At 34.7% G+C, this 14,577-nt stretch overlaps 2 protein-coding genes across 3 annotated transcripts; one reads left to right on the top strand and one right to left on the bottom strand.

Moving 5' to 3' along the window:
• Positions 1-3,015, top strand: LOC11440441 (rhodanese-like domain-containing protein 9, chloroplastic). The gene is made up of 6 exons (XM_003625177.4): positions 1-131; positions 280-542; positions 807-957; positions 2,295-2,380; positions 2,476-2,580; positions 2,660-3,015. The coding sequence occupies exons 1-6, from the start codon at positions 103-105 to the stop codon at positions 2,728-2,730; spliced, it is 705 nt and encodes a 234-aa protein (XP_003625225.1). The 5' UTR covers positions 1-102; the 3' UTR covers positions 2,731-3,015.
• Positions 3,016-3,937: 922 nt separating this feature from the next.
• On the bottom strand, positions 3,938-13,632 carry LOC11441474 (TBCC domain-containing protein 1). Of its 2 annotated transcripts, XM_024770055.2 has the most exons (10): positions 13,066-13,632; positions 12,263-12,403; positions 11,326-11,706; positions 9,432-9,536; positions 6,474-6,614; positions 5,616-5,819; positions 5,343-5,435; positions 5,133-5,244; positions 4,283-4,363; positions 3,938-4,206 (listed from the first exon to the last, which is right to left on the bottom strand). In XM_024770055.2, the coding sequence occupies exons 1-9, from the start codon at positions 13,519-13,521 to the stop codon at positions 4,320-4,322; spliced, it is 1,677 nt and encodes a 558-aa protein (XP_024625823.1). In that variant the 5' UTR covers positions 13,522-13,632; the 3' UTR covers positions 3,938-4,206; positions 4,283-4,319. The 2 variants fall into 2 exon arrangements, with proteins under 2 accessions (XP_024625823.1, XP_039684056.1); XM_039828122.1 differs by having other exon boundaries at positions 3,938-4,363; positions 13,066-13,631.
• Positions 13,633-14,577: the final 945 nt, after the last annotated feature.

Here is a 14,577-nt window from a genome sequence, read left to right as displayed (position 1 = left end):
CTCAAATTTCATGGCCCACTAAATGCAAGATTTGGCTAAAGTGTGTTAAGCTTTTGAAAGCCAAATTCACAGAGATAAGAATGACAAACACACATTCTCACAATGGCAGGGACTGCTTTCTCCACCTCCTGGTAACTCCTTATCTTAACTTTGAATTTTCTATAGTAACATGTTTATTGATTAGAGTGTTAGAATATTCATTAACAATGAAACTTTAGTAAAACAGTTATGTTGTTAATGTTTGAACATGATTATGAGTGATTAAGGTTGTGTTTTCAGCAACTTAGGGAGATGTTGGTTGGTAGTAAAAACTCACAATGCAAGGAGCATGCCAGGGAAGCTAGTATCTCAATGTAAAATGAGAAAGAAGTTTACAATAAAAGCAGAAATTAAGTTTGTAACAGCTGATGATGCTAAGGAACTTGTAAAAGTAGATGGATATAATGTTCTTGATGTGAGGGACAAATCTCAATATGAAAGAGCACACATTAAAACATGTTATCATGTTCCTCTTTTTGTTGAAAATACAGACAATGATCCTGGTATGGAATTTCTCCTTCCAAAATTATTTATAGTATGCATATTTATTAATTTTTATATTCAGTGAATCATTATTTTAGTTTTGAAAATTAGTTTTCTAAAATTAACAAACATTTTAAATAAGTCTTGAACTTAAAATCCTTAGTCATCTTAAAATTTTGTTGATTTTAGATACAAAATTATTTCATCCCCACAACTTCCAGGACTAAAATATGGATTCATTTATTTTACTTTTTATAATGCTTCATTGCATTGATTTTCTGTAGGTACATTCTTATTAAGGACTGTGCACAATAATTTTTCTGGGTTGTTCTTTGGGATACCATTCACTAGGCCAAACCCCGATTTCGTACAATCCGTGAAGAGTCAAATACAGCCTGAAACTAAACTCTTGATTGTATGTCAGGAAGGATTGAGGTTAGTTTATGATTTCCTACCCTTTCTGATTGCTAATTATATATCTCAAACTTTCATGAAGATCCCAACTCTGCTTTGGTTTGGTTTGGTTAGTCTTTAATCTTTATATGATTAGCTTGCAAAATTACATTTTCTGAACATGACCTACACCAATCATTATGTACAGTCTAAAAAAGAGAAACATAGATAAAGGTTCTGTGCTACCTAATACCTAATATTGAGAATCGAGAAACATGGGAATTGGGAAAGTAAAAGAGAGTTACCATAAACATGATTGTATGCTCTAGTCTAAAAGAGACAAATAGGTAAAACACATAGTAGGATTACCAGGATGTAGGCAATGGATGAGGATAACTATTGTGATACTTGATACCTTGGATAATCATGATAATCATTGATTCAGTGCTGTCGAAACGAGTGTGAGAGAATGCTACCACGGAGGGCTGCTTTGGCTGCATGGTCAAAGTCTCGCTATTGTGCTCAATGAACATGGGACGATGGCTCTGTAATTTTATCTTTAATATGTTCCTATCTGTGACATTAAGTACACTTCAGATGCAGTACCTGACTTCATGGTGGTAGGATAAAAGATCCAAAAAGCATTCTTCGCGGTGGATGATGGAGCTACCGTTTATTGATTGAAGAAAATAAGCCAATTGTTATAATACGAGGGGATATAGTAGCTCTTAGATAAAATAAGCTAATTCAGGTCATGTCAGTTTCCACAATAGTCAAAAACTAATTTCAAGAACATAGTGAACTGTCATAACTCATAACTGCATTGCTAACTTGACCCCTGTTACACGAGACTCCTACTCCCAATATCCGAGAATGATACCCGCAACCCAAATACCTGAGGTGGGGATACATAGTTACATATGCGCGTTTACTTGGTCAAGGTCACAAAAGACACGCATCCACAATAACGAGGACGTCGGAAGTTATCCAAGATATCTTCCAATTACATCCTGAGAGATGAAACAGCATGCTCTATACATAGGACTTAGATGAGAACAAAAAGACATTTACTATTTACCCAAAAACTAAACACTTCAGGTCTTGATCAGGGAACATCGCCGTCAAGGTCTATCCTGTAATACATGGCTAGAACACAGAGAAATTTAGGTATGGGTGGGAATTACTAATTTGAAGTTTGTAACCAACATAGTGTTCTGTATAGTAAATCTGTAAGGATATTTGTGTTCACATTAGCAAATAAGTTGAGTTTCCATGAGAAGCATAAAATTCCTATGAATTTGAATAACTTGAATTTTTGTTGTTGCCTTGATAAGTAATTTAGAGATTTAATTTTATTTAATTTTTCATTCTTTGTCAAGGTCTGCTGCAGCAGCAAATAAGTTAGAGGATGCTGGTTTCCAAAATGTAGCATGCATAACATCTGGACTTCAAACTGTGAAACCAGGTTTAGTTAATCATTGATTTTATTTCATTTTATTTTTTAATTTCCGCTTATCTTTTAAGAATAAGAATTAAAAATAAAAGATATCCATTCTGCAGGGACATTTGAATCTGTTGGCTCGACGGAGTTGCAGAACGCTGGCAAAGCTGGTTTGGTGCAAATCCAAGGAAAAATTTCAGCTGTGTTGGGAACTGTTCTTATTTGTAAGTTTTTCAATATCTTCTGTACTAAAAATTTCATGATGATTGCTTGTATTGAATTTTTGTTTTATGAAATTTTCAGGTGCATATTTATTCATTACCTTCTTTCCTGATCAAGCAGAGAAGCTGATCCAACTGGTCCCTGCAGGCTAAGACTAAAAGTTCCATTGATAATTGTTTTCCCCTCACATAATGCATGTTACATAGAAATGTGGGACGACTAGAATTGAGGAACGTAAAAACATGTGATGTGAATGAGGTTATGGAATGGAAAGAGATAATGTTAGTATGGCTATCATGGTCAAAACTAGATTGTCTACCCCACTACGGTAGTAATTTACTTTCCATTAAGCAAAACAATGTCTTTTTTGTAAAAGATTATGCAAAGCAATGTCTACACCCATTTAAGTGTTTAAGATGTCAATTATTTGTCGATTACTTCAAACATAGTACGTTGCTAGGGAAATTTAATTACTTCAAACATAGTGCGTTGCTAGGAAAATATGTTATGTTGTGTTCCATGTACCGTATTGAAGAACCAGTTACATAGTCTTCATCTTTGAAGAGCCATTTTCCGGTTTCCTTCTAGTAGTACAGAAAGAGGAAAAGGTTTTCTATGATTCTCAGTTTCATCACAATGTTTCATGTGCATCATGTCTTTTATTTTTTTAATAGCAAATGTTAGTAGTTAGATCAATATTTATTCTTTTGTCCAAATTTGAACACCTCTTAACTCCTTAACCCTCAACTCGAATCAGTTTAAGTACACAACCTCCCTCGTGTGCATTATGTCTATTTTGCTATCCGAGTAAAAACAAAACAAAATTGCAGCTCAGTACACTATAGCTCCCACACACATAGAATCTTAGAAAGAGTCCCATCATTTTGGTCTATTGTACGCAACCTTACTCTATTTTTTTTACACCAGGTTATTTTCAGGAATTTAATTTATGACCCTTCGGTCATATTGTAACTTTACTACAGCGCCAAAACTTCCCTTTTATTTTGCTATCCAAGTAAGTTGTAAAAATTATTCATTTATACTACGTCATACATAGTGTTATGTTATGGTTTTCTCAGTCGATCACGTGAACTTGTCAATACAGCTCAAACGAAAATGGTGCCAGTCCCATCTCACTTTTACACAATTCTCACCACCATTTGCCTCTCCGCCTCAACATAAATGGAAAGACAAGAACTTTAGTATCTATGACTATAAGCATAAAATGACAGGGTATAAATTACAGAAGATAAATTCAGAGAAAAGAAATTTATTATTGTGCTAAAGTTATCTCTAACCCATACTTACTACTTGGTAAAAAGCCATGTTAATGGGACACAGTAAATTTACATAACTAGATGACACAGCAGAAATTCCGGGAAGGTTTAATTGAACGGAGAAACTCGAAGTTGGAAGACATTCAATACACTGGATCTTGGCATGTGGAATTTTTCACAAAGGCCATTAATTTATGCTAACAAAATATTACAGTAATTATTTTCACAAAACAAAAACAAACAATATTACAATCAGATTAGCAACTGTATTTTCCATTCTATTCTGTGCACCGGTGATCTCACGGCATAAATAGGTGGGCATTCTAATTCACGTCATCTGATCTCGGCTACCTAGGGAACCAATAGAATTGGCAAGAGAAAATGAAAATGAAATTCAAAAAGAAAATCAAAAACATTGGTCCTGTACCATCTTTAGCTGTGCCAAATGCATCGTCATTCAAAGATTAATCTCCTTGTAGATAGTAAAGCTGACGAATGTTCCCAGAGGCTGTCACAGTAGAAAACAAATTTTTAGCATCATCTGTTAGCATTGAAAAAAAAAAAAAAGATTGTGTAACCGTAAAATATCTGAAATTTATGTCCTCCAATGATAAAAAACATGGAGAACATATGATTGATCAAGGGCAATGCAACTCTCGATCAATCTGCAGAACCAAATGCAGGGAGGGGTTCCTTTACGAACAGAAAACTTAAATCCATCAAAAGCTATGGGTTACTGGATAATAATGAAACGATGACCATTGACTCTTGTTCAAAAATATGGCTAAGTAAACATATGATATCAAAAAAGATAAAATAAAAAGGGTCGCTTGATTAAGACTTTAAAGAGATCATTAGTCGTGAGTTATGTGAGATGTTAAAAACTTTCATCCAGAAGGTAATGCAATATCAATAAAAAATAGATTACTCCATGGTACCCCTGTTCAATTGTAATAATATATTATTGACAGTTGTGATTGTTGAATGAAACTCAACATAGAATTCAATGTTTGATATGTAGGAGGTTCCACAAAACATTTGCTAGAGAAACAGGTACCACGATGTTCCATTGTAGGAGGTTCCGCATAACAGGTACCAAAGAAATTTCCACAACATTTGCAAGAGAAACAGAGAGGTTGGTACAGAGTAATTCCAAGTTTCAACTTTCAAGGACATGCAAAATCTAACATGCAAAGCTAGATAATTCCTTGTAGATGTGAAGGTCGAACATGTTAGAATCAAAGGGAATTAAGAAAGAAGAAAGAAAAAAATGCTACCATATAACCAGTCTTTGAAATACACATGAAGCGCAGATGACAATTCTCGTTTACGACTTTCTTCTAAAGGTGCTTCACGTAACAGTTGCCTTATCTCTCCTAAATTTCTTTCCTGTGGAGAAGATAGAATTTCATTCAAAACAAAGTATAAATCCAAAAAGTTTAGAAATCCAAATGCCAATGTACTTATCAATCGAAACTGTAGCATACATTTCTTTGCTGAGATGCCATATAACCCTCTGGTAATGTGAAAGGGTTGTCTTTAGTAGAACCGGTGGACTCTCCTTCAAGCCAGTTTGGAATCTGCACAACAATATGGACAGAAAATGAGCATGTGACTAGACACTTTAGAAAGAAATATGGACCTCAAACATTCTTCTTTCCTATAGTGAACATACTGGAATCCAGTAAATGTGACTTTATCTAAAAAGAAGTCTTAACTTGCCACATAAATAAGTCAGTATAAAAGAATGACATTCATACCACAAAATTAGTGAACTGGTCAGGGTCCACCCTAGCAGCAGACTCAGCTTGAGCATCAGAGACACCCGCTGGATGAGATAGTGAATCATGGGGATCAACCATTCCCAATGCTATAGGTTCATCCCAACGATTCACCGAGGGCAGAACTCCAACTTCATTCATATGTTGCTCCAACTGGGAGTAAAAGGTATTATAGGGAGCCACCTGTAAATATTAAGAGGGAAAATTTTCCAAACAGTGAATCCATTTGAGAAGAGTGAGACTTTACAGAAAAATATACATACATTATAACAAGTCAGTACTATAAACGAAATACTAGAAGCTCAGGCACATGTCATATGCCTACAAGTATGATCCACAAACAAGATCAGAGCACACCAACAGACCAACTTACAATTCGAATATTTTATTTCATGTGTTGCTACAATCACGTGATATGATTGTACTAGTGATTTTATAAATACTTTCCCAATATTTGCAGTAACTAATAAATTAGTAATAACAGCAGATGACATCCAAATGATCAAAAGATATCATGGCATTGAAATCAAGACATCTGACACATACTCTAGTCTCTAGACATTATGTCAGCAGCAACCCAGAAAAGGTTAAATTTCCAAAAACAGTCAAAACGGTATAAATTTATAATCTCTACAACCAAGAAAGTAGCAGTATTAAACACTTCTGCAGTGCTGAGTTATATAAGATAGGCCACATAGATACATCGCAAAATAATGATATCGTATTTTCATTTGTGTCATCATATGAGCCCTAAACATAATCAGAGACTCTATGGTTAGAATCTCATAACAACTGGCTAGCAACTTCATATATCAAAAAAAGGTAAATTAAGCTCACCTGCAACTTATGGTTATCACCGACAATAAGGGGTTGCTGGTTCACCCCCAAAAAGAAAACACATTCCCGGCAGTTAGCAATACAAATTCGTTTAGCTGCTACAATCACATGAACTCGTTCACAGTGTTCTACTCTCACAGCCTGTCAAAGAAAAAGTGGAGTCAACTTCTCTCCTTCCAAATAAGCACCAGCTAAAATGCATCCTAGTTACCAAATCTTACTCAACATAGCGAACACCATATGCATAATGTATACCATGGCCTTTAACACAATGAGTAATTAATATCATATCTTCTAAATTAGAACGTTAAGTAATTCCATATCATTTATAAACTGTCTGCATATGAACTCTAGAACTGATATCAACCAGACATTGGTACAGTCAGTGACATTGTACAGATTCACGAAAAGGGAAATACGGCATGGAATAAAATCTCTGTTGTCAATAGCGGCCTAACGCGGCGCGATCGCGGCTGAAAACAGCCTAGCGCGTTAGATCGCGACCGCATCGCGCGTTAGGGAAAAGCGGTCCAAAACCGGGTTTCGCGGCCGCTTTACATGGAGCGGTAGCGGGTCAAATCGCCCGCTTTTCCAGGTCGAACGAAATTACGAAATTATCCCTCACTTAAGTAACGTTAGAAGGGTTAATTTTGTCATTTTCAAAGTCCTATTTTCTTTCATCCATTCCATCGTAGAACACAGCCGCTTCTTCTCTTCTCTTCTCTTCATTCCATCGCAAAACAACACTTCATCTCATCTCTTTCACCTCTTCATCTCAGATCAACACTTCATCTCTTCTCTTCTCTTCATTTCAGATCTCACTTCACCTCATTATTGGTTATAAAAATTAAAATAAATGCTTATTTATGATTTCGTTGACCCATATTGCTTGCTGAAAAGTCATACAATGAATGTGCCAGCTAATTGCTTGCTATTCTTAATATTATTTTAATGTTTTTAATGCTTTTTTTGGTTACAATGTTTTTAAGGCTTATCTTTACCAAGAATTTTATTTTTGACGGTAATTTCCTAACTATACTCTCTTTTTCAAATGATTTGATTGTCTTTAGCCTTAATTTTTTGAAGGAAGCCTTAATGATCCTTATGTTTGATATTCTTTCAAAAAAAAATTGTATATTTAATATATTACTTCATATATATTTTGATAGTTATTTTTTCGACAAATTATTTTAATAGTTAATACTATTGGTTATTAATTATTTTTCTTAATTTTCATATTATTTGATTTCAAATTATGAATACTTCATAAATTTTGAGTAATATTTAAGGTATTTTAGTATATTTTTTGTATAGTATGGTATTTTAATATTAAATATATTAGTGTCCGCGTCATGTAATAGCGCCCGAGTCGCGCCCGCATACCGCGCCGCGTCAATTTTTGGGGTGGCCGCGCCGCGCCGCGTTTCCGCTTTGACAACTATGTATAAAATACCACTTCAAGAACTATGAGGGTCCTGCGACCTACTACTACCCCGAAACCAATCTTCTCTATTATCCATGCCCCACCCCCAACTCTCCTATGATAACATGATTTCTATTTCCATTATTAATTTAAGGGAAATGAATTGTAGCAACACATTTAATTTTTAACTTATTAATGAATTGAATGCACAAAATTTTAGAGAATATTTCTTCTTTTAGGTTTCTTAACATGTGCCCTAAGGGCACAAGTTAACACTACCCTTAATTTAAACATACAGTCTTTCATATTGATAACCAACTACAACTTCTATTTCCATTATTAATTTAAGGGAAATGCTAACGAGGGCACTCTTTAAGAACCAAAAGTGATAACTATTTATGAAAAGAGGTGTATTCAATGAATTGGAAATCAAAATATGACTTTTTTAATGAATAATTGCTTATTTCGGAAAGTTTAAAGAGTGCCCCGGGGGCACTCATTAGCGAGACCCTTAATTTAAACATGAACTAACTTACCTCTTTACCATAATTTAAGAGTTTTCATAGATAAAGAGATATGTACACTTCGAGAGAAGATGAAAATACTGTACATAAGTAATATTTTTGTGTGAGCGCGCATAAAAAATGTACCTAACTTATTAAAAAGCCAAACACACATAATACTAATGCCAACCTTGCCAGCATAAACATATCCATTTTATTCATCAGAGTTCTGTCACTTCCTATGGGATTCACAATACATGACTAGACTAATATTCTATATTCAAGGAAAATAATAAGATGCACATATATGTGAAGAGGATTTAAAATAAAAATATATTTATATTGTTAAAAGTCTTAATGTTTATTTCCTTACGCTCATGGGTATCTTCTTACTATCCTATCAGCAGTGCATGAATAAATGGAAAGAGAAAAAACAATCTGTCCAATCAAGCCATCATACAATGGAAGCTACGATTACCGTAATTATACTACAATTGCCATTGGTAAGACAGTATCCTTTTTTTGGGTTACCATGATATTTGTGTGAAGTTTCCACCGCCGCTTAGCAGTGGTAAGACAGTATCTAATAGAAAGATGTAGGAATAAGAAATCTCTTTCGCTTAAAGCCCTCTGAACATTATCATAACAAACCGGACCCATTGTTAAGAACCAAGAAATTGAATTAAAATAGGAAGAATCAAAATAACAATAGTGTATTACCAAAATTGAACAAGAAACGGGAATGGAATTCACCCAAGAGTTTCTCCTCACTCACAATACCAACTGTACATAATGCCTCTCTCTATTACTACTTATTCTGTATACAAATTATTCCCTCTAATTCCTAACTGTTCCTGTATTCTAACAGCATCATCTTCCTTGTATATCATCTGACCATTAAATAAGATAATTGCATATTATTTTACTCATTCTGGAAGGAAGACAAATTCCATATTGTTGTTTGTGTATGTAATTATGTATAGACTCATTATGCTGCATTTAAATATAAGACAAAAAGTTACTAGCTGTTACCTTTCCAACTGCTCCAATGACTATTGTGGCATCTGAACATCCATAGATGGTGGCGTATCTCAAAGGTGCTAAGATGTAAATGGCAGATTCATGGCAATTTAGAACCTGCAATGACCAAATATTTTTATTAGCAAATCTACATTGAGAATAATATCAAGAAAACACAAGATAAGATGCATAACGAGCAAATTGAGAGACGAACAAGAATATTGGTTCTGTGCTGAGGTACTCGAACAAAAGTTCAAATATTATCAAACTTGACATCTCTCTTCAAGGAACATCAATATTGATGGATTATATTTGTCTATTTTGTGAATGCATCCCCTAAATAGTTAGGGTTTGTGGCGCTCTTTTTTACCCTCCAATGTATCCAATTTTAAAAATTTAAAGGGATGTTTTGTCTTTTCCGAATTTAAGATTAAGTCTCCCTACATCTCTTCCCACTCAGTCATGGAAAAGGAAAAAAAAAAAGACACAAGAGCCGCTTTGTTTTTGTTCTCTGTTTCTACAACAACTGTGAGGTACAAAGCTAGCACCGTGACTCATCGTTTCCGGCAAAAGCATTTGCAGGCGACATTGACTGTTTGTGACGGCGACTGTCACTTTCAGGCTCTATACCCTTTCTCTCCTTTGTTTCTAGGTTCTCAACCCTGTTTTTCGACATTGCAAATCTATGATGTGTGAAGACCAACCATCACCCGACACAATAGACTCTCTGATAGAGATTCTATTTACAAAACTCACTTGTTATTTTGAATACTTTTAGAACTTGAAGTGGTAATTAAGTTATATTGGATGCTTATTTTGAATGTTAGCAACAAATTATATAGGCTAGTTATAATTATTAGGTATAGTTGGTGGCTACCCTTTAATTTTGTGTATTTTTCTATTTTTGAGTATATATGTATAGTATTGAGAAATATGTATAGTATGTATACCATTTCTGATCTTCACAATAGCAGCCATCCTGCAATCGTCTATACCACTTTAGCGATTTTGGGGTCAGGTGTCCATGCCGCTATGCAATATTACAATAAAGATATATGCATTCTGCCCTAATTCACCCTTTAAGGCTTTAATTGTATAACATCTATCTTCAAAGCTTTAAAGAAGGGATGTGTCTAAAATCTAAAATCTGTTTCAAATAACCATGTTCAAAAGGAAGTTGAGATTTTCCTTTAAAAGGTGACTTGATGCTATAAAATATCTGTCATGCCAAGGTCTAAGTCCGGGTCAAACACAATGTGGGTCTGCTGTAGGTTTCTTCTGCAAATCCAAAGGATTAACCAGAACACAATCTACAAGCCTTTAATGCATAGTGACAACTAGATCTGTGCAGGATATAGCAGAAATTATGTCCGCTACTGACTGGTCATGCATTTCGTAGTTTGAATGATATTTGCACTATGAACCTAAATCAATATGCACATAACTTGTTCGGAAATAAAGCAGGCAAACTCTACCAGATCCAAATTTCAAAATTCTCAAAAGAAAAATGCATGTGAACAATATCCAAAAGCAAGTATCTGGATATCATAGCTACTCATTTACAATTAAAAGCAGATGCCTACATGTAATACAACAGCATCTATTAGTGGCCATAAAAGAAAAATAATATCAAGGGTAAATAGCCCACTTTGTATCGATTGCTTCGATGATATATTTAAGATAATCTAAAAGTTAAGCAATAATATACCAGGAAAAAAAGGGTGCCTTGTATGTATTTTGAATGGTATGATAACCCTCTTCTATGTCTTAATGTTTGATGTAAGGTGTTTGTTTTTTGTAGGGTGAGCACCCATTGTACTTTTCCCGGTTTGTGGGTTAAGTACTCTTTGTACTTCATGCACACACGCACACACACACCAGAAAAGGACAAATATAAGGGACATACCTTAACAGAGGAACCTTTAATGTCAGACGCATGCTTCGCATATGACGATTTAGAAATCCCTTCAATGAGACTTGCACCCCTAGCACTTGTTGAGACCTTAACTGGGACAGTGGATGCATCAGTCATTGCAACATCCTGATCAGAGACACTAACTGGACCATTTTCTTTTGAAGAAGTCCGTTCAGCAATATATTCCAAAGCAGAAGCTATGTTCTGTAGAAGCCAGTCATGAACTTGGGAAGCAGGTACGGGAACGGCAGGCATGTCAGGATCTGAGTTTGCGAAAAAAGGAGAAGATTGACTCAAAGAATTTCCCTCTGATCCTTTATCACCATATTGAAATAGAAAACCAAGGTGCTCGAATCTATCCATGGTTAAAACCTATCAAATAAGCAAAATAATAGTAGGACTAAGAACAAAAATAGAAACAGATAAATATTTGAAGACTGAATAGAAAATAAATTGCTGAAACAGTATTCAAGAAAAAACAGCACAAGATCAATCTAAAGGCTCCTTATAATTTCCTTCCTCTGAAAAGCTACATGATTGTAGGCTAGAAAATTGGATTCGCTGACTAAGAGGAGAAAATTCATAATTCCTGAATAACAAAATCTTAATGAGGTCATAGCACAAGAGCTAAAGCTTAAAAAGCAACAGTTGTGCTTGTCCCCAAAAAGAAAGAAAAAAAGCACGTAACAATGATAAATAAACTACTTTGCATGACATTCAAATTTCAACATCTATTCTTGGTTTGCATGGAATCTCACCAAAACAGCATACAAATTGCAAGAATTGACCCCAAAGATTACGAATATAATGCAGTTACTGAATTATAAGCGAATTTTATTTACATATTGATGGCATTGATATTACTAAAAACATAAAGTAATCGGCCAAAGTCAGGAACTCGTGGAAGCCAAACAGTAAACAAACAAACCAGAGATTCTTCACTTTCTCCCTCCACAGGCTCTGCTAGAAGAGACACAATGTTAGCCAAGTGCTTTTGCAGATAAGACAACTGATGTGCTTCTTCATCAGCCTGCGACGGAGTAAACCGCTTACTGTTGCTCCTCACAAGCTGCAATTACAACAAACCATTCAAAACCAAAATCAGCAAATAAAAACAAAATATCACTTGAAAAAAATCGTAATCATCGCAACAAATAAATAAAATAGCATTGTTACGAACAAATCAAATTAGTAACTCAAATTCCTGCTAAAAAAACCTAATCCAATGATTCCTATTCGATTATCCTAACCGCAAGAAAATCACTAAAACAAAATCAACACTCCAGATCATCAAATCAACAAAAATACTCAAAACAATATAGTCAGCATCTCATTATAAAAACAAGATAGCATTGTTACAAGCAAATTAGTAACTCAAATTGCAGGCTACAAAATCCTAATCCAATCCCATTCAATTGTCCTAACCACAAGAAATTAATCAATGATTACATGAATTAAGTAATGCATCTTTCCATAACAACAAATGAAAGTGGATTGATGAACGAAAATGGAAAATTCACCTGAAACAAAATCAACACTCTCAGAGCATCAAATCAACAAAACCACTCAAAAGTTGAATACAATACAATGATTCATATTCAAATATCCTAATCACAATAACATGGTCTATAATTTCATGAATTAATCAATGCATTATTCCATGACACGTGAAATTTCAATTGCGTTAAAACGATCAAATAAGTGAAACGGAAAACGGAGAATTGCATTCACCTGTAGCGGCGAGAGAGCGGACAAGTATCCATCAAAAGCGGAAGTAGAAGGCCAAACATCCGCTACAGCGGCGGAATCCTTATGCGTCCGTGGCAGAAGCCTTTTATACGATTGAACATATAGAAACAAAACGAGATCATTCACATCAACACTATCAGATTCGGAATCAGACTCCGAAGGAAGAACCGAAGCGAGAGTATCGAGAACGAGCTTCGCTTGTTCGACGGAGATCTGAAGCGACTCGGAAATCGCAACGGAGCCGACTCGGTTGTTCGAAGAGGATTCTAGAAGCTTGTGTTTGAATGAGATTAGGGTTTGTGCGGGATCGGAGAAGATGAGTTTTGGGATCGGTAATAGACCGTGTTCGAAAGGTTCGCGACGTGGATGGATCACGGTGGTTGATGTTGGAGGCGGTGGTGGAGTGGACGGTGCTGATTCGGGTGGTGGTTCCGTCATGGTGAGAATAGAGAAAGCATGTGAAAATGAGAGAATGTGAGTGAGTGTTGCAGATCTTTGGAATTGGAAATTGGAGAAGGGGAAGAGAGAGGGTGTGTTCCGGTGGGGTGAAGCGTATGGGGAGTATGGTTGCGTGGCGTTTTGTTATTCGTTGGTTTGAACAGATGGTTTGTGGTACTAGAGAGATCATTTGCTCAAAAAATGCGGTCGTACTTGATTGAATGAATGTGTGTTTGCTACTCTTTCACTGTGGCACAGAATTTTTCCTCCATGTTTCACTTTTGGCAAGGATTCTCTTGGGTAAACTCAAAAAAAAGTGAAAAAAAATCAAATTTGTACCAAAAAAAAAAAAAAAATTGAAAAAATCAAATTTTGTTGTTATAATAAACCCATTATTTGTAACCAAAAAATAATAATAAACCCATGATTAGTTATGATATACGTCTAATATTTATATTTAATTTGTTAATTAACTATTAATGTTTTTTTTTTATTTAGAAAAACGATATTGTACATGGTCTTGTTAACAAATGCCTTTGGGTACTCTTTAAGCATTCCTAACAAAAAATTATTCTTTAAAAAAAAAGTAAATACTACAATTTCTAATACAATAAATACGCAAACTTTCATAAAATGTTACCACTTTTGGTGCTTAAAAAGTGTCCGGAGAAACTGGTTAACATTTCCATATTTTACACGTTAAAATGAGTTGTATATTTTACAAAAATCAAATCATATATTTTGCCTCATTCATTTGAACATTTTAGAAAGATAAAAATGTATATTATCTCCCTCCTAAATTATAGTAAATAATTTTGATCATTTCGCATAACTTAAAAAATGGAGATATTGATATGATGAAAATGAATTTATATAGAGCCAGTCATATAATAAGTACATTAGATTCTTACACACTCCCAACGCATAAAGAGATTATTTATACTTAGACTATGTTCAGTAAAAATAAGTTATAAGCTAGAAAAAATTAGTTGATAGTTGATAACTGAAAAGGATAGTTTATAGCTGATAGTTTATAGTTAAAAAAACCGCTTATTA

This window comes from Medicago truncatula, chromosome 7 (assembly GCF_003473485.1).
Source record: "Medicago truncatula cultivar Jemalong A17 chromosome 7, MtrunA17r5.0-ANR, whole genome shotgun sequence".
NCBI classification, from domain to species: Eukaryota; Viridiplantae; Streptophyta; class Magnoliopsida; order Fabales; family Fabaceae; genus Medicago; species Medicago truncatula.
Note: the sequence above shows the minus strand (reverse complement) of the source record. Positions and strands in the feature narration are given on the sequence as shown.

Excerpts from the sequence above, each read along its gene's own strand:
- LOC11440441 (XM_003625177.4), top strand. The coding sequence starts at position 103 with ATGGCAGGGACTGCTTTCTCCACCTCCTG. Across the intron at positions 132-279 it reads ACTGCTTTCTCCACCTCCTG|CAACTTAGGGAGATGTTGGT; the intron begins GTAACTCCTTAT and ends TTGTGTTTTCAG. Across the intron at positions 2,381-2,475 it reads ACTTCAAACTGTGAAACCAG|GGACATTTGAATCTGTTGGC; the intron begins GTTTAGTTAATC and ends TCCATTCTGCAG.
- LOC11441474 (XM_024770055.2), bottom strand. The coding sequence starts at position 13,521 with ATGACGGAACCACCACCCGAATCAGCACCGTCCACTCCACCACCGCCT. Across the intron at positions 11,707-12,262 it reads GAGAAAGTGAAGAATCTCTG|GTTTTAACCATGGATAGATT; the intron begins GTTTGTTTGTTT and ends CTTATTTGATAG. Across the intron at positions 4,364-5,132 it reads TTTCAAAGACTGGTTATATG|CCTCTGGGAACATTCGTCAG; the intron begins GTAGCATTTTTT and ends CTACTGTGACAG.